Here is a 19,212-nt window from a genome sequence, read left to right as displayed (position 1 = left end):
TCATTTTATAGGGAAGAAAACTGAAAGCTGAAGATCAGAGCAACTTGCTCAAGGTCATATTGTTAAACAAATGTATCTGCTGGAACTTAAATCCTAGTCTACCAACTCCAAAGCATGTGTTCTGTTCCCTACATAGCCTATCCTAAAGTATCATGTGGAAGACAGTATAACGCTGCTGTCAGTAAGCATACCATTCTACCACTGATAAGCAAAAATACGTGTATAACTCTGTGTGTGTGTGTGTGTGTGTGTGTGTGTGTCTATGTGTACACACACAGGTATATTATGGAGCGGAACAGGCAAACTCTGGCCTCAGTGGTTTCTGTACCCCTATGGTGTTGCTGCATTGTCCCTGGGCTCTTAGCAGCACAGGTGACAAAAACCTGGATAAAACCCATTTCCACACTCTGTGCTCAGCACCCTGTGATTTATGTGGGGCTCTGCAGGGGCATGCTCCACCATCCTATCCCCATTTCTCTTATTTATTGAAACTTTGTTGCTGTCTTATCCTCATATCCCATCTGTTAGCTGAATAATAAAAGGTAGGAAATTGATGTCAAAGCAACCATGATGACAAAAACCAAAACAGAAACAGACAAAAAACCCACTGCTCCAGATGGTACTAATTTTAATACTACTTGAAATATTTTCCTTAAAACCAAAGAAAAGATACATGTAAAACAATCTTAAAATTTTTTTTTTTTGAGATGGAATCTCGGTCTGTTGCCCAGATCACTGGCATAATCTCGGCTCACTGCAACTTCTGCCTTCTGGGTTCAAGTGATTTTCCTGCCTCAGCCTCCCAAGCAGCTGGGATTACAGGCGTCTGTCACCACACCCAGCTAATTTTTTTGTATTTTTAGTAGAGACGGGGTTTCACCGTGTTTGTCAGGTTAGTTTTGAACTCCTGACCTCAAGTGATCCATCCGCCTCAGCCTCCCAAAGTGCTGGGATTACAGGTGTGAGCCACCGCGTCCGGCAACAATCTTTTTTTAAATTTAATTATTATTATTATTATTTTTTTCTATAGAGACGGGGGTCTTGTTATGTTGCCAAGGCTGGTCTTGAACTCCTGACTTCACGTGATCCTCCCACCTCAGTCTCCCAAGTAGCTGGGATTACAGGCATACACTGCCATGTTTGAGTATAAAACAATCCTTTAAGTACATTTCTAATATAGTTTCCCAAATTTTGAATGCTTTTGTACAATCTCAGCTAAAGAGAGCTAGTTGGCAAACTATATTGCAGGGTTGGTTCTACCTAATGAACAATAGTGAACTACATTTCAAATGCTCTTTAGCCAGTGGGTCCTCTATCACAATATCCTGAATATTTTATTTTGTAGTCCAGCAGTTTTCACCCACAATGGCTGACAGACATTATATATACATAACATTAGACTTGGCACAAAGAAATATGGAAAGGTTATCATGCTAGGTATTAAACTTTAAGTCTCACAAGACGCTCAAGGCACTTTCAAATGTAAAGTAATGGGAATACATAAAAATCAGTAGACAGGACGAGTGCGGCTCACACTTGTAATCCCAGCACTTTGGGAGGCCAAGGCGTGCTGATCACTAGATTCTAGGAGTTAGAGACCGGCCTGGGCAACATGGTGAAACCCTGTCTCTATTAAAAAAAAAACACACAGAAAAAACAAACAAACAAAAAACCAGTAGACAGTCAGAAATGAGTGGAGGTTATTTGACATTAATGAAGGACAACATTATATCGGAAGCCTAGAGGCCAACAACCTTTTAACTTTTGTCAAAATACTTTATACTACAGATACTTTTTCCTCTTTGGTTAATGACTTACCTTCAAAGGTTGATTTCTTCTTATTATAGCAAGTTCAATGTTTTTTCCACCAGACTGTACAACCTAATGTAGAACAAGTATGCTATTAGAATTATTTCAGCAAATTTTGTGTTTAATAAACAAAAATGGATGAGAAAAAAAATTCATGATTTCCTGAATATGCTTTATTAGATCACTTACTTCTAGCAAAGCTTTTATTGCTAACTTGATAGCTTCATTGTCACTTGCTATGGCATCTTCTGTGTAATTCTTTTCTAGAAATTCTCGAACAGTTTTAGCACTTCGGCCTATTGCATTTGCCTTGAAAAACAAAAGTTAATTTATAAATATCATTGCAGTATGAATGAAGTTATGGTTACTAAATGTAGAGGTTTAGAGTTTACTCCAGTATACCTTAATAAAATTACCAAATGAAAATTATAGATCTGAAAACGTAGCAAACATTTCAGTAGCTCATTTGGTTACTATCAGAATAGTCTGTAATGGTGGCATGGTTTTTATTTTCCTTTTTTTGGTTTGTTTTAGAGATGGGATCTCACTCTGTTGCCCAGGCTGGAGTGCAGTAGTGGCATAATTATAGCTCACTGCAGCTTTGATCTTCTGGGCTTAAGTGATTTTCCTACCTGAACCTCCTGAGCAGCTGGGACTACAGGTATGCGTCACCACATTCAGCTGATTATTTTTTTGGTAGTCTTGCTATGTTGCCCAGGCTGTTCTCAAACTCCTGGTCTCAAGTGAGCCTCCTGTCTCAGCCTCCCAAAGTGTTGGGATTACAGGCGTGAGCCACAATATCTGGCCAACCTTTTCTTTTAAATATACCAATGCTTTGTCCTGGCTAATGCTTTCTATCAGTATAATGTCTCCCAAATCCTTGATAACCAGAAATTATTTTATTTACATATTTTTTGAAACAGGGTCTCACTTTGTGGCCCAGGCTGGAGTACAGTGGTATGATCACTGCTCACTGTAGCCTTGGCCTTCTGGGCTCAAGGTATCTTCCTACCTCAGACTCTCAAGTAGCTGGGACTATTGGTATGTGGCACCACACTTGGCTAATTTTAAAAAAGAATTGTTTTTAGAGACAGGGTCTCGCTGTGTTGCCCAGGCTGGTCTCAAACTCCTGGACTCATGTGATCTTCCCAGTTTGGCCTCCCAAAGTGCTTGGATTACAGGCATGAGCCACTGTGCCTGGCTCAGAAAGGATTTTAAAAAGTAGAAACTTGAAAACATGTGGAGAGGCAAGGAGCTATAACTTTACAACATGGTACAAAAAGAAGAAAGCAAAGAGAGGGGAAAAAACGACATCAACACGAAGAAAGCTTTTTCCCTAAGTTGGGCTGAGCATCATTTTTGTAGATTTTAGAATAAGTATAGTGGTAACCTAATTGATTCATTATCTTCTTTGACTCTTAAGCAAGAAGGGCATCTATTCTATTCCTCTTTTCTTTGGTCTTTACACATTTTCATCAGATGAAGGAAAAATGCAAATGGATTTTCCTGGCTGCATGGCCATAGGTAGAAGGCTGCATATTGTTTTAATTCAGCCTAAATATCCAGATTAGTACTCGTGACGATAATAATGATGATAATAAGATTTTAAATTTTATATGAACAGAACACTTATGTGTCAGGCACTTTACATGGATTATCTCATTTAACCATCACGAAAATGATTAAATAGGTACTGTTACTAACCCCAATTCTTGGATGTAGAAATGGAGGCTTGGAAAGGTTAAAATATGGTTTCTCAATATCAGCACTGTTCACATTTTGGGCTAGTTAATTCTCTGTTGTGAGGGCTGTCCTGTGTACTGTGGGATTTTTAGCTGGCTCCACAAACTAAATGCCAGCAGCAACTCCCACCCCAGTTGTGACAACCAAACATACCTCTTGTCAAAGACATTGTCAAATGTCTCTTAGGTGGGACAAAATCAGCTGTTTGTGAATTACTGACTCAAGTAATCTTGACTAAGATCATACAGAGAGTAAGCAGAAGAGCTAAACTTTGAAACTGTGGTCTGAATCAACAAGCCAAGCTTTTAACTTGATACACTATGCTGCCACATGCCCCTTTCCTAGGATGATTACAGAGTAAAAGGAATAAACAGAAAGGCCTATCCTTTCACTGGCATTAAATGGGGGAATGTCTCAGTTATAACTGTTTATTATTATTATTATTTTCTTTTTTTGAGACAGAGTCTTGCTCTGTCACCCAGGCTGGAGTGCAATGGTGTGATCTTGGTTCACTGCAACCTCTGCCTCCTGGGCTCAGGCAATTCTCCTGCCTCAGCCTCCCAAGTAGCTGGGATTATAGGTGTCTGCCACCATGCCTGGCTAATTTTTTAATTTTTAGTAGAGATGGGGTTTCACCATGTTGGTCTCGAACTCCCGACTTCAGGTGATCTGCCTGCCTCGGCCTCCCAAAGTGCTGAGATTACAGGTGAGCCACCGTGCCTGGCCAACTGTTTAGTATTATGATTCTGGGAAAGAGATCTCAAAGGAGATTTTAGGACATAAATATGAAAACACACCATTTATATTACATTATATAACAATATACTATTCTGGTTAGCAAAAGATTCTTTTTACTTCATATAACTTTTTCTATGCCATTATATTTCAGAGGATTAATATAAGTAGTTGTTGAAACTTCTAAATTAAATTTTGTGGCCTTGAAATTTCACCAAGATCAAAGGTAAAGCCTTCAGCCTGGCGTGACTTTGAAGTCTATTTGCTGCTAGGGTTTTTTGTTTGTTTGTTTGTTTTTTGATAACTAGTTACTACCCAGAGAGGAAGTACACAGTTAGTGGCTTCAGGTAGTGGTTTATCCAAAACTTCACTGGGCCTTTAAGGTTACCCTGCACATTTCTGGTGACTTTCCTATCCACTTTTTCCAATTCTTAATGTCAAAATTTTTAACTCTTACCCACCCGACTTGTTTTCTAAAATCTAGCCTGTTCTTGCCACACTCAGATCCCCACCCTCCCTTGCCCCATCACCCACCCCAATCCACTTCAATAATGACTCTGCTAGTTTTGCAATGCTTTTCCTACCTGCCTTCTCAGATTAATGATGATTTTCTACAGCAAAGACTATTAGCTGACAACCCTAATATCCATTCTTCCTTTGTGACAGAACTCTAGGCAATGTGATTGCTGAAAAATGTCACTTCCTAGCTTCTCTTACAAATAGGTATACACAAGTGGAAGTCACTGGGTGAAGCTCCTAGGAACCTTTGCTTCCTAGAATGCAGACATATTGGCTAGAGCTCTAGCAGCCATCTTGAGAGCATGGAAAAAGACTAAGACTAAAAGAGACAAATACCAGCATCTGCCTACTTTCAGACTTCTCATTATGTGAGAAAAATCAATCCTGTGTGTTAAGAATCATCAGGTCTTTGTTGTTAGGAGACAAAAACAACCTCACTGACAGATCTCAGAAGTGCATCCTGTGACACACTGCCCCATACACCTCCAGAAACAAAAACCTTATTCCTGTGGCTACTGGAAGTGGTAATGGCAGACAGCCCTTAGCTCTTACCTCTCTTGGGAAGGTTCCCTGGTTAACAAGAGCTCCCTCAGGGAAGGTCAGTGCTCTTCCAGGGCCAGCCTACACTGACTGAGTGATGAAGAGTATCAATGTGCAGTCCCTTCACCCCAAATTAGAACAGCTCTGATGAGCCACTACAGATCCAGAGCACTCCATGGTGTCAACTGAAGCCTTTACTGCGACTACAATGCAGTCCAATGTCTCCCTCTACCCAATCCTGATCCCTTCCCTTCAACAAATGCTTATAAAAATGGCACCTCCTAATATATATCCTAAAAGATAATAATCTTCCCATGAGGCTATGTGACCCTAAGGAAGGACAAGGTCTCTGCTGACAAGTGCAAATCAGCTTTTGTCATCTGAAGGCTTGCTAACTTCCAGAGTAAATCTTCAGTGCGCTCTCCCACACTAAGAAAAAGAGATGGGGAAATGAACAAAAAACTCTACTCACAATAAATAAATCACAATTTCCATTATTTTTGAAATATAAACAGAAGGCAAAACTGGTCAAGTGTTGTCAGAAACAACAAATTGGAGGAATATATTAAACAGTCTTTAAAGTCTTTTCAACCCTGAGGTTCTAAGTTTTTATGGCAGCATTTTCCAAAGTGAATCCCACAAAACATCAGAGTAGAGAAAGGATCTATGATCACAGGGCTCTACATTCAAGTAATCTTGGGGACTACTATTTTACCTGCTTCTAGAATATTTAAATGCTTTTTAGCAGATCCAGATGTACTTTGGTAACAAAACTTACTAAATTTCTTTAAATAGCTAAAAAAATTACTTAGCTAGAGAGCTTGTTTACCTAATACCTGTTGACATTAAAAGAAATGCACTTTGAGAAACACTGCTTGGAAGTATACAACATAGTTAACGTTCTTGCCATTTTGAAACATTATGGCCCATACTGACAAGAGCAAAACATGCCCCTTAATCATTAACATCATTAATCAGGGTGGGGCTTAAGTCTGTGCATGTGGGTCTCCTTAAAATAGTATAGAATAGCTTTTAAATAAAGTAACCACTTCAATGCACAGCGTATTAGATGCCAGTTTTCATCAATGTTCTTTAAGAGCTAATTTTATTTAAACATTTAAAAAATGCGGCCGGGCGCGGTGGCTCAAGCCTGTAATCCCAGCACTTTGGGAGGCCGAGGCGGGTGGATCACGAGGTCAGGAGATCGAGACCATCCTGGCTAACATGGTGAAACCCCGTCTCTACTAAAAATACAAAAAACTAGCCGGGCGTGGTAGCGGGCGCCTGTAGTCCCAGCTACTCGGAGACTGAGGCAGGAGAATGGCGTGAACCTGGGAGGCGGAGCTTGCAGTGAGCCGAGACCGCGCCACTGCACTCCAGCCTGGGCGACAGAGCAAGACTCCGTCTCAAAAAAAAAAAAAAAAAAAAAAAAAAAAATGCAAGCTTTTCAAGAAATACATAGTAAACTGAAACAAAGTTTTAAATATAAAATTTGAGTGCTAATGGCCAGACTGGCATTCCTACAAATCTACAAGCTATATTGTAAGTGAAAGGAAGAATATTTTTAAAAATGTGTACAACTTCTTGAATACACACTTAAATACCAATATCTTAGAACTAATAAGCATGAACATATTCAATTCCTGCCACTAAATGTCTATAAAATATTATTTTGAAAAATCAGTAAAATAGGATTATAGTCAAAGTAGGCATTTAGAGGCATCATTTCATGATCTGAATGCTATAAATATTATGTTTTCACTCTAAAATGTAGGATTAGTGTTTGCTGTAAAATGAACCTTGAACGCTTAAAGCACAAACTTCCCTTACTAAATTGTTTGTCAAGAGAAGAAATGAAACAATTCTAAAAGCTGTAAGAATTACTAATGCCTCAAAAGTTCAAAGGGAGAGAACATTTCTAGCTGAGAATCAAGTAGATGGCATTATGTTATTATCTAGTATTCATTTATTTGTTAAATACGTATGGCCACCTTGTATACAAGGTTCAATTCTAAGCACTTGTGTGTCAACGGTATAAAAAGTAGACAAAAGGCCGGGTGCGGTGGCTCACACTTGTAATCCCAGCACTGTGGGAGGCCAAGGCGGGTGTATCACCTGAGGTCAGGAGTTTGAGACCAGCCTGACCAACATGAAGAAATCCCATCTCTACTAAAAATATCGAATTAGCTGGGCATGGTGGTGCATGCCTGTAATCCCAGCTACTCGGGAGGCTGAGGCAGGAGAATCACTTGAACCTGGGAGGTGGAGGTTGCAGTGAGCCCAGATCATGCCATTGCACTCCAGCCTGGGCAACAAGAACGAAACTCTGTCTCAAAAAGAAAAAAAAAGTAGGCAAGATGGCCGAATAGGAGCAGCTCCAGTCTTCAACTCCCAGCGCCAGCGACACAGAAGACCGGTGATTTCGGCATTTTCAACTGAGGTACTGGGTTCATCTCACTGGGGAGTGCCGGACGATCGGTACTGGTCAGCTGCTGCAGCCCGACCAGCGAGAGCTGAAGCAGGGCGAGGCATTGCCTCACCTGAGAAGCGCAAGGGGGAAGGGAATCCCTTTTCCTAGCCAGGGGAACTGAGACACACAACACCTGGAGAATCGGGTAACTCCCACCCCAATACTGCGCTTTGAGCAAACAGGCACACCAGGAGATCATATCCCACACCTGGCCGGGAGGGTCCCACACCCACGGAGCCTCCCTCATTGCTAGCACAGCAGTCTGTGATCTACCGGCAAGGCAGCAGCGAGGCTGGGGGAGGGGCGCCCGCCATTGCTGAGGCTTAAGTAGGTAAACAAAGCTGCTGGGAAGCTCGAACTGGGTGGAGCTCACAGCAGCTCAAGGAAACCTGCCTGTCTCTGTAGACTCCACCTCTGGGGGCAGGGCACAGAAAACAATAACAAAGCAGCAGACACCTCTGCAGACGCAAACGACTCTGTCTGACAGCTTTGAAGAGAGCAGTGGATCTCCCAACACGGAGGTTGAGATCTGAGAAGGGACAGACTCCCTGCTCAAGCGGGTCCCTGACCCCTGAGTAGCCTAACTGGGAGACATCCCCCACTAGGGGCAGTCTGACACCCCACACCTCACAGGGTGGAGTACACCCCTGAGAGGAAGCTTCCAAAGCAAGAATCAGACAGGTACACTTGCTGTTCAGAAATATTCTATCTTCTGCAGCCTCTGCTGCTGTTACCCAGGCAAACAGGGTCTGGAGTGGACCTCAAGCAATCTCCAACAGACCTACAGCTGAGGGTCCTGACTGTTAGAAGGAAAACTATCAAACAGGAAGGACACCTACACCAAAACCCCATCAGTACATCACCATCATCAAAGACCAGAGGCAGATAAAACCACAAAGATGGGGAAAAAGCAGGGCAGAAAAGCTGGAAATTCAAAAAACAAGAGCGCATCTCCCCCGGCAAAGGAGTGCAGCTCATCGCCAGCAACGGATCAAAGCTGGACGGAGAATGACTTTGACGAGATGAGAGAAGAAGGCTTCAGTCCATCAAATTTTTCAGAGCTAAAGGAGGAATTACGTACCCAGCGCAAAGAAACTAAAAATCTTGAAAAAAAAGTGGAAGAATTGACGGCTAGACTAATTAATGCAGAGAAGGTCATAAACGAAATGAAAGAGATGAAAACCATGACACGAGAAATACGTGACAAATGCACAAGCTTCAGTAACCGACTCGATCAACTGGAAGAAAGAGTATCAGCAATTGAGGATCAAATGAATGAAATGAAGCGAGAAGAGAAACCAAAAGAAAAAAGAAGAAAAAGAAATGAACAAAGCCTGCAAGAAGTATGGGATTATGTAAAAAGACCAAATCTACGTCTGATTGGGGTGCCTGAAAGTGAGGGGGAAAATGGAACCAAGTTGGAAAACACTCTTCAGGATATCATCCAGGAGAACTTTCCCAACCTAGTAGGGCAGGCCAACATTCAAATCCAGGAAATACAGAGAACGCCACAAAGATACTCCTCGAGAAGAGCAACTCCAAGACACATAATTGCCAGATTCACCAAAGTTGAAATGAAGGAAAAAATCTTAAGGGCAGCCAGAGAGAAAGGTCGGGTTACCCACAAAGGGAAGCCCATCAGACTCACAGCAGATCTCTCGGCAGAAACTCTCCAAGCCAGAAGAGAGTGGGGGCCAATATTCAACATTCTTAAAGAAAAGAATTTTCAACCCAGAATTTCATATCCAGCCAAACTAAGTTTCATAAGTGAAGGAGAAATAAAATCCTTTACAGATAAGCAAATGCTTAGAGATTTTGTCACCACTAGGCCTGCCTTACAAGAGACCCTGAAGGAAGCACTCAACATGGAAAGGAACAACCGGTACCAGCCATCTCAAAAACATGCCAAAATGTAAAGACCATCGAGGCTAGGAAGAAACTGCATCAACTAATGAGCAAAATAACCAGTTAATATCATAATGGCAGGATCAAGTTCACACATAACAATCTTAACCTTAAATGTAAATGGACTAAATGCTCCAATTAAGAGACACAGACTGGCAAACTGGATAAAGAGTCAAGACCCATCAGTCTGCTGTATTCAGGAGACCCATCTCACACGCAGAGACATACATAGGCTCAAAATAAAGGGATGGAGGAAGATTTACCAAGCAAATGGAGAACAAAAAAAAGCGGGGGTTGCAATACTAGTCTCTGATAAAACAGACTTTAAACCATCAAAGATCAAAAGAGACAAAGAAGGCCATTACATAATGGTAAAGGGATCAATTCAACAGGAAGAGCTAACTATCCTAAATGTATATGCACCCAATACAGGAGCACCCAGATTCATAAAGCAAGTCCTTAGAGACTTACAAAGAGACTTAGACTCCCATACAATAATAATGGGAGACTTCAACACTCCATTGTCAACATTAGACAGATCAACGAGACAGAAAGTTAACAAGGATATCCAGGAATTGAACTCATCTCTGCAGCAAGCAGACCTAATAGACATCTATAGAACTCTCCACCCCAAATCAACAGAATATACATTCTTCTCAGCACCACATCGTACTTATTCCAAAATTGACCACGTAATTGGAAGTAAAGCACTCCTCAGCAAATGTACAAGAACAGAAATTATAACAAACTGTCTCTCAGACCACAGTGCAATCAAACTAGAACTCAGGACTAAGAAACTCAATCAAAACCGCTCAACTACATGGAAACTGAACAACCTGCTCCTGAATGACTACTGGGTACATAACGAAATGAAGGCAGAAATAAAGATGTTCTTTGAAACCAATGAGAACAAAGATACAACATACCAGAATCTCTGGGACACATTTAAAGCAGTGTGTAGAGGGAAATTTATAGCACTAAATGCCCACAAGAGAAAGCAGGAAAGATCTAAAATTGACACTCTAACATCGCAATTAAAAGAACTAGAGAAGCAAGAGCAAACACATTCGAAAGCTAGCAGAAGGCTAGAAATAACTAAGATCAGAGCAGAACTGAAGGAGATAGAGACACAAAAAACCCTCCAAAAAATCAATGAATCCAGGAGTTGGTTTTTTGAAAAGATCAACAAAATTGACAGACCACTAGCAAGACTAATAAAGAAGAAAAGAGAGAAGAATCAAATCGACGCAATTAAAAATGAAAAAGGGGATATCACCACCGACCCCACAGAAATACAAACTACCATCAGAGAATACTATAAACACCTCTACGCAAATAAACTGGAAAATCTAGAAGAAATGGATAATTTCCTGGACACTTACACTCTTCCAAGACTAAACCAGGAAGAAGTTGAATCCCTGAATAGACCAATAGCAGGCTCTGAAATTGAGGCAACAATTAATAGCCTACCAACCAAAAAAAGTCCAGGACCAGATGGATTCACAGCTGAATTCTACCAGAGGTACAAGGAGGAGTTGGTACCATTCCTTCTGAAACTATTCCAATCAATAGAAAAAGAGGGAATCCTCCCTAACTCATTTTATGAGGCCAACATCATCCTGATACCAAAGCCTGGCAGAGATACAACAAAAAAAGAGAATTTTAGACCAATATCCCTGATGAACATCGATGCAAAAATCCTCAATAAAATACTGGCAAACCGGATTCAACAACACATCAAAAAGCTTATCCACCATGATCAAGTGGGCTTCATCCCTGGGATGCAAGGCTGGTTCAACATTCGCAAATCAATAAACATAATCCAGCATATAAACAGAACCAAAGACAAGAACCACATGATTATTTCAATAGATGCAGAAAAGGCTTTTGACAAAATTCAACAGCCCTTCATGCTAAAAACGCTCAATAAATTCGGTATTGATGGAACGTACCTCAAAATAATAAGAGCTATTTATGACAAACCCACAGCCAATATCATACTGAATGGGAAAAAACTGGAAAAATTCCCTTTGAAAACTGGCACAAGACAGGGATGCCCTCTCTCACCACTCCTATTCAACATAGTGTTGGAAGTTCTGGCTAGGGCAATCAGGCAAGAGAAAGAAATCAAGGGTATTCAGTTAGGAAAAGAAGAAGTCAAATTGTCCCTCTTTGCAGATGACATGATTGTATATTTAGAAAACCCCATTGTCTCAGCCCAAAATCTCCTTAAGCTGATAAGCAACTTCAGCAAAGTCTCAGGATACAAAATTAATGTGCAAAAATCACAAGCATTCTTATACACCAGTAACAGACAAACAGAGAGCCAAATCAGGAATGAACTTCCATTCACAATTGCTTCAAAGAGAATAAAATACCTAGGAATCCAACTTACAAGGGATGTAAAGGACCTCTTCAAGGAGAACTACAAACCACTGCTCAGTGAAATAAAAGAGGACACAAACAAATGGAAGAACATACCATGCTCATGGATAGGAAGAATCAATATCGTGAAAATGGCCATACTGCCCAAGGTAATTTATAGATTCAATGCCATCCCCATCAAGCTACCAATGAGTTTCTTCACAGAATTGGAAAAAACTGCTTTAAAGTTCATATGGAACCAAAAAAGAGCCCGCATCTCCAAGACAATCCTAAGTCAAAAGAACAAAGCTGGAGGCATCACGCTACCTGACTTCAAACTATACTACAAGGCTACAGTAACCAAAACAGCATGGTACTGGTACCAAAACAGAGATATAGACCAATGGAACAGAACAGAGTCCTCAGAAATAATACCACACATCTACAGCCATCTGATCTTTGACAAACCTGAGAGAAACAAGAAATGGGGAAAGGATTCCCTATTTAATAAATGGTGCTGGGAAAATTGGCTAGCCATAAGTAGAAAGCTGAAACTGGATCCTTTCCTTACTCCTTATATGAAAATTAATTCAAGATGGATTAGAGACTTAAATGTTAGACCTAATACCATAAAAATCCTAGAGGAAAACCTAGGTAGTACCATTCAGGACATAGGCATGGGCAAAGACTTCATGTCTAAAACACCAAAAGCAACGGCAGCAAAAGCCAAAATTGACAAATGGGATCTAATTAAACTAAAGAGCTTCTGCACAGCAAAAGAAACTACCATCAGAGTGAACAGGCAACCTACAGAATGGGAGAAAATTTTTGCAATCTACTCATCTGACAAAGGGCTAATATCCAGAACCTACAAAGAACTCCAACAAATTTACAAGAAAAAAACAAACAACCCCATCAAAAAGTGGGCAAAGGATATGAATAGACATTTCTCAAAAGAAGACATTCATACAGCCAACAAACACATGAAAAAATGCTCATCATCACTGGCCATCAGAGAAATGCAAATCAAAACCACAATGAGATACCATCTCACACCAGTTAGAATGGCGATCATTCAAAAGTCAGGAAACAACAGGTGCTGGAGAGGATGTGGAGAAATAGGAACACTTTTACACTGTTGGTGGGATTGTAAACTAGTTCAACCATTATGGAAAACAGTATGGCGATTCCTCAAGGATCTAGAACTAGATGTACCATATGACCCAGCCATCCCATTACTGGGGATATACCCAAAGGATTATAAATTATGCTGCTATAAAGACACATGCACACGTATGTTTATTGCAGCACTATTCACAATAGCAAAGACTTGGAATCAACCCAAATGTCCATCAGTGACAGATTGGATTAAGAAAATGTGGCATATATACACCATGGAATACTATGCAGCCATAAAAAAGGATGAGTTTGTGTCCTTTGTAGGGACATGGATGCAGCTGGAATCCATCATTCTTAGCAAACTATCACAAGAACAGAAAACCAAACACCGCATGTTCTCACTCATAGGTGGGAACTGAACAATGAGATCACTTGGACTCAGGAAGGGGAACATCACACACCGGGGCCTATCATGGGGAGGGGGGAGGGGGGAGGGATTGCATTGGGAGTTATACCTGATGTAAATGACGAGTTGATGGGTGCAGCACACCAACAAGGCACAAGTATACATATGTAACAAACCTGCACGTTATGCACATGTACCCTACAACTTACAGTATAATAATAATAAATAAATTAAAAAAAAAAAAAAAAAAAAAAAGAAAAAAAAAGTAGACAAAAATCCCCACACTCATAGACCTTAAAGCTTAGAGGGGGAGCGATAGATAATAAACAAGGTAAACAAGGAAATATGTAAAATAAACAGTACGTTAGTTGTTAGGAGAGAAGTAAAGCTAAGATAGGAAGAAAGGCCAGTTAGGAGGGGCTTCACTCAGAGGGTGAGGATGGTAGCCATGCAGATATCATGCAAGCTCTGGGCAGAGGAAACAATAAGGAAGAACAAAAGATAAAAGCCCTGAGGAAGGTACATGTCTGGCCTTTGAAGAACAGTAAAGAGGCCAGCATGGCTGAGTAGGAAAGCAATGGAGGAGTTAATAAGCTTCGGGTTAGAGAGTTAAGATGGGGGCCAGATAAGGTTAGACCACTGTAAGGGCTTTGGTTTTTACTCTGACTTACTTGGGAGGCAAGAGGGGATTTTGAACAGAGGGGTGACCTGATCTGACTTAAATTTTAACAGAATCACACTGTTGACAATTAGAGTGCACATTCTTTCTGGCTGTGCCAAGAACACTTGGCCTTGACCACTCTTGACGGCGCTATTCCTCAGGACTGTATTAGTAGCCAACAACCTTGAGGAATAAGGTCACGTCTTTCTGCAGAAAAAGAAGCTTGTTCACTGCCTATTACAAAAGCGGTAGATTCCCCAAGTTCAGGGTTTCTTGGCTATCACTAAGAAGACCCATCGTATCCATCTGCTTCCTCTGTGCCACCAACGGCACTTCACAGGCATGAGAAACTGGCACCATCATGAAATGCATGCTGTTTGCTGCGAAATGGGGTGGTAGTTGGAAGCAAAGTGTGACCAACAGAGGCTTCTCTTTTTTAAGAGAATGTAAGAGTACTTTTTAAATTGATGTATTATTACATAATAATGGATTAGATATCCCAAGTGGCTTATGGCTTCTCAACTGGACCCTAAGACCAATTATTTCCACACGCAGCTTAACCCTGTGCTCAGGAAACCTCCTCTATAAGGTTAGTATCACATTGCTACATACATATAAACCAATGCTATATATAGCCTAGGAGTCAGAAAATTATACCCTGCAAGTCAGTTCCCCGTTTTTGTAAACGAAGCATTATTTGTACATCACAATGCCCATTTATTTATGTAAATCTATTTCTGGACTATTTTTAGTTTATGCTACTATGGGAAAGTTTAGTAGTTGCAACAGAGATTGCAATGCCTACATGGTTAAAATATTTACCATCTGGCCCTATAAGAAGTTTTCTGATCCCTGCTACAGATCAGCAATTTATACTCTTAAAAATTATTGGGAACTCCAAAGTGCTTTTGTTTGTGTTATACTTTTTGGTATTTATTGTATTATTCTTGAGAGATATCATGTGCCTTGGGCTCCCAGACAAGGCTCTGTTTTTCAGGGTTGTCTATGCAGCTGGTAATCTTGAGACAAAGATGTCTTTCCTCAGATAAAGGGCAGGCTAGCTTATTGCTTGCTATAAAACCAGGAGACTCTCCATGCTTGATGTTCCTTAGCTGTGAAGCAAACCAACTTTGTGCACAGCATTCAACCAGGCCATATTACATCAACTCCGTGGGTCTTGGGGATAAAGGGAATCTATGCAAATATGCTGATGCTCATGCTGTTTGATGTGCCATGAGTAATAAGGTCTTTTGTTTCTGACCCAGAGGGTCTTCTGTCTTCTGCCAGGATCCATGAAACAGCAGCAGGCGAATTTTATCAGTGTGTAAGTGGTGTAAAATCAGATCCCAGACCCAATAATTAGAAACTGAAACTAAGAAAAATTTTAAAAAAATTAATTCATTTAAAAATAAGCCCATTACACGTTATATTAGTCTGCTTGGTACGTCACAACAAAATACCACAGATCAGGTGGCTGAAACCACAGAAATTTACTTTCTCAAAGTTCTAGAGGCTAGAAGTCCAAGGTCAAGGTGCTAGCAATTTTGGTTTGTGGTGAGGGCTCTCTTCCTAGCTTGCAGATGGCTGCTTCCTCATTGTGTCCTCACAAGGCCTTTCTTCTTGTGTACACACACACATGTTCGTGCAAAAGAGAGAGCTCTCTGTTGTCTCTGTCTCTTCTTATACGGACATCAATTCTATGGGATTAGGGTCCTATCCTTATGACCTCACTTAACTTTAATTATCTCCCTGAAGGCCCAATTTTTGGGGGTTAGGGGTTCAATGTATGCATTTTGGGGGACCCATTTCCATCTACAACACATGTTAATATAAACATGTTTTTATGAAAAAATCATATTTCCTAAAACAAAACTATTTTTTTTGAGAAGAGTGGTACAAATATACTTACTGTCTACAATATATTTGTCTTGTAAATATATTTACTCTCTGGCTTCACAAAAGCTGAATTCTTTTATCTGTTTTGCATTCAACATATCACAATATGTTATTATGGCTGAAGTATAACCTTACACAAATATGTAGTTAGAAAAGGGAGGAATATTTTAATGCCCTTCTCAGAAAAGTGTGGATATTCCACTCAACAGGTGGTAGTTAATTGCAAATTAAAATCTGCAACCACATAAATAAACTTTTTTACCGTTATATTAAAGTCTCTTGGTTTTTTATTATTTTACAATAAATTAGTATTTTAAAATTTCTCAGTTTTAATTTCTAATAGTCAATAGGGACTGGTAAAACCTACATAATGTTTGCTTTGAATAGGTATTTTATCTTGCAAGATTTTGTAATATCATGCTTGCTCATTTGGAAAACTAGTTTACTGAATTATGCAGATCTTCTAAATGTTGACCCATGTGATTTCTAAAACATTAAATAATCATGCTTATTAATTTTTCACAAAGAAACTGTCAGACTCATTGTGGCAAATACATGTTTTCCAAAATTATAATTTTTGCTTGAAAACTTGAATTTTATCATTGGCAACAACTGTCAGTTGTTTCCTTAAAGTAACAGGCTCAGTTTGCTCATCCTTGAGAATATGTTCTGCCAAATCTCCAAGTCCTAATAACCATGGTTATTTATTGTTTTGTCAAGTAAAAATAAAGTTCCATAAAAGATGGGCTGTTTTAGCTTGCAAGTCAAACAATCACAAAACTGCTTTTCCTCAAGACATTCACTGTACCTGCAGCAAACATGTTTATGAGTACTTCCATTTCATCACACAGAATGTTAAAAGATATATACCTGAGTCAAGATTTGATAAAACTAACAATCCTTACGGTTTCATCAAATAGAATTTATGTGAAAGTCAAATTTATTGAGTTTTTAACTGCAAATGTATGGTGGTAAAGAAAAAAATGAGAGCTAACACAGTTGGGTACCAAGATACCAGCAATTTTATCCATGATGACTTTTATGTCAGTATGTGTCCATGCAGTGAACATGGAAAACATTGTCTCAGTATAATTAGGAAAATAGTTTTTACCTAATGGGTCAGGGGTTTGCAGATCACATTTTGAAATCTGCCACTTTTTACTTTATATCATATTTGGCCAAATCCTTTAAGCGTATAAAGCCAAGGAACTCATACACAATAAGGATTCCACACAGACCTGCTTGAAAGTTCATAACGTTGAAGTTTTTCTTTTCTTTTCTTTTCTTTTCTTTTTTTTTTTTTTGAGACAGAGTCTTACTCTGTTGCCCAGGCTAGAGTGCAAAGGCACGAATTTGGCTTACTGCAACCTCCTCCTCCCGGGTTCAAGCAATTCTCCTGTCTCAGCCTCCCAAGTAGCTGGGATTACATGCATGCACCACCAGGCCCGGCTAATTTTTTGTATTTTTTTTTTCTCAGTAGAGATGGGGTTTCACCATGTTGGCCAGGCTGGTCTCGAACTCCTGACCTCAGGTGATCCACCCACCTTGGCCTCCCAAAGTGCTGGGATTATAGGTGTGAGCCACCATGCCTGGCCGTAGTTTTTCAGATTTAAACAATGGGTACCAAATCAGGCAGGTCAAATGAATCATCTGGGTAGATTCTAATTCCATCTAAAAACCATACATTTTGTTTATCTTTCTGTAATCTCTAAAATGTAGAGAATTTTTTTTTATCATCGCTATCCCCAGTGTCCAGAAGAGTGCCTAGTACATAGTAAGAGCTTAATACTGTTGTTGAATGAAGGAATCCTATAGCTCTGTCAATCTTGGGGGGAAAAAACTTCCCTTGAACCTATATTCTCCTCTAGCTACTGTTCGTTTGTCTGCCCCCCTTTATGGCCAAACTTCTTAAAAGCACTATTTTTACTTCTTATTTCCTTTTCTTCAATTTTTTATTTTGGAAAAATTTAAACTTATGAAAAGTGTAAAGTACAACAAACAACTAACACCACACTCTTTGCTTGGATTCATGAACTATTAACATTTTGAGGTATTTGCTTTACTTCTCTCAATTCAGATACAGGCATGAGTGCATGCATGCACGTGTGCACATGCACACACACACACACTTCAATGCTGAAGTTGCAGATGTCATTATATTTCATCCTTAAATCTTTCAGCATCTATCTCATTAAAACAAGGTTGTTCTCGGTCAGGCACGGTGGCTCACCCTTGTAATTCCAGCACTTTGGGAGGCCAAGGTGGGTGGATTGCTTGAGGTCAGGAGTTCCAGACCAGCCTGGCCAACAGCATGAAACCCCGTCTCTCCTAAAAATTAACTCGGCATGGTGGCAGGCACCTGTAATCCCAGCTACTTGGCAGGCTGAGGCAGAAGAATCGCTTGAACCTGGGAGGTGGAGGCTGCAGTGAGCTGAGATGGTACTATTGCACTCCAGCCTGGGTGACAGAGAGAGATTCCATCTCAAAAAAAAAAAAAAAAAGAAAAAACCAACAACTGCCCCCTGCCACAAAACCCCACAACGTTGTTCTCTTATATAATTACATTATAATCATCACACCCCCAAAATTTAAAACAGACACAACATTATCTAATATACAGTCCATATTTAAGTGTCTCTGGTTGTCCTCAAAATGTCCTTTGCATCTGTTTTTCCCACATCCAGTATACAGTCAAAAATCATGGATTACATTAATTCTTTAGTGTCCTTTAAACTAGAAAAGCTTCCATGCCTTTATTTTGTTTTTCATTAACATTAACATTTTTGAAATATCTTGTAGAATGCTTTACAACTGAGATTCAGCTGACTGTTCCCTCAATCAGGTTTAGGTTAAATCCAATGGCAATACTACTACTAAGGTCATGTTATTTCTTTTCCATTGCATCAGAGCAGAAGGCATACACAATGCCAGTTTATCCTATTATAGGAGATGCTAGGTTTGATGGTGATGGTGGTGTCTGCCACAACTTTGTGATTAACAAGTAATATGTGGCACCACGTGAATATCCTTTTCCCAGCCATCTTT

The 19,212-nt window shown here is 40.0% G+C and overlaps 1 protein-coding gene across 3 annotated transcripts in view; it reads right to left on the bottom strand.

Annotated features, from left to right (window-relative positions):
* The window catches only part of PSMA8 (proteasome subunit alpha 8), a 67,023-nt gene that overhangs the window by 12,093 nt on the left and 35,718 nt on the right, over window positions 1-19,212 (bottom strand). For all 3 annotated transcript variants that reach the window (XM_025365385.1, XM_025365384.1, XM_025365386.1), the window contains exons 5-6: window positions 1,999-2,118; window positions 1,819-1,881 (exon numbers count right to left, since the gene is read on the bottom strand). In XM_025365385.1, coding sequence (XP_025221170.1) covers window positions 1,819-1,881; window positions 1,999-2,118 — 183 coding nt within the window. The remainder of the gene's footprint in view (window positions 1-1,818; window positions 1,882-1,998; window positions 2,119-19,212) is intronic.

This window comes from Theropithecus gelada, chromosome 18 (genome assembly GCF_003255815.1).
Source record: "Theropithecus gelada isolate Dixy chromosome 18, Tgel_1.0, whole genome shotgun sequence".
Lineage (NCBI taxonomy): Eukaryota > Metazoa > Chordata > Mammalia > Primates > Cercopithecidae > Theropithecus > Theropithecus gelada.
This window is presented reverse-complemented; position numbering and strand designations above follow the sequence as displayed.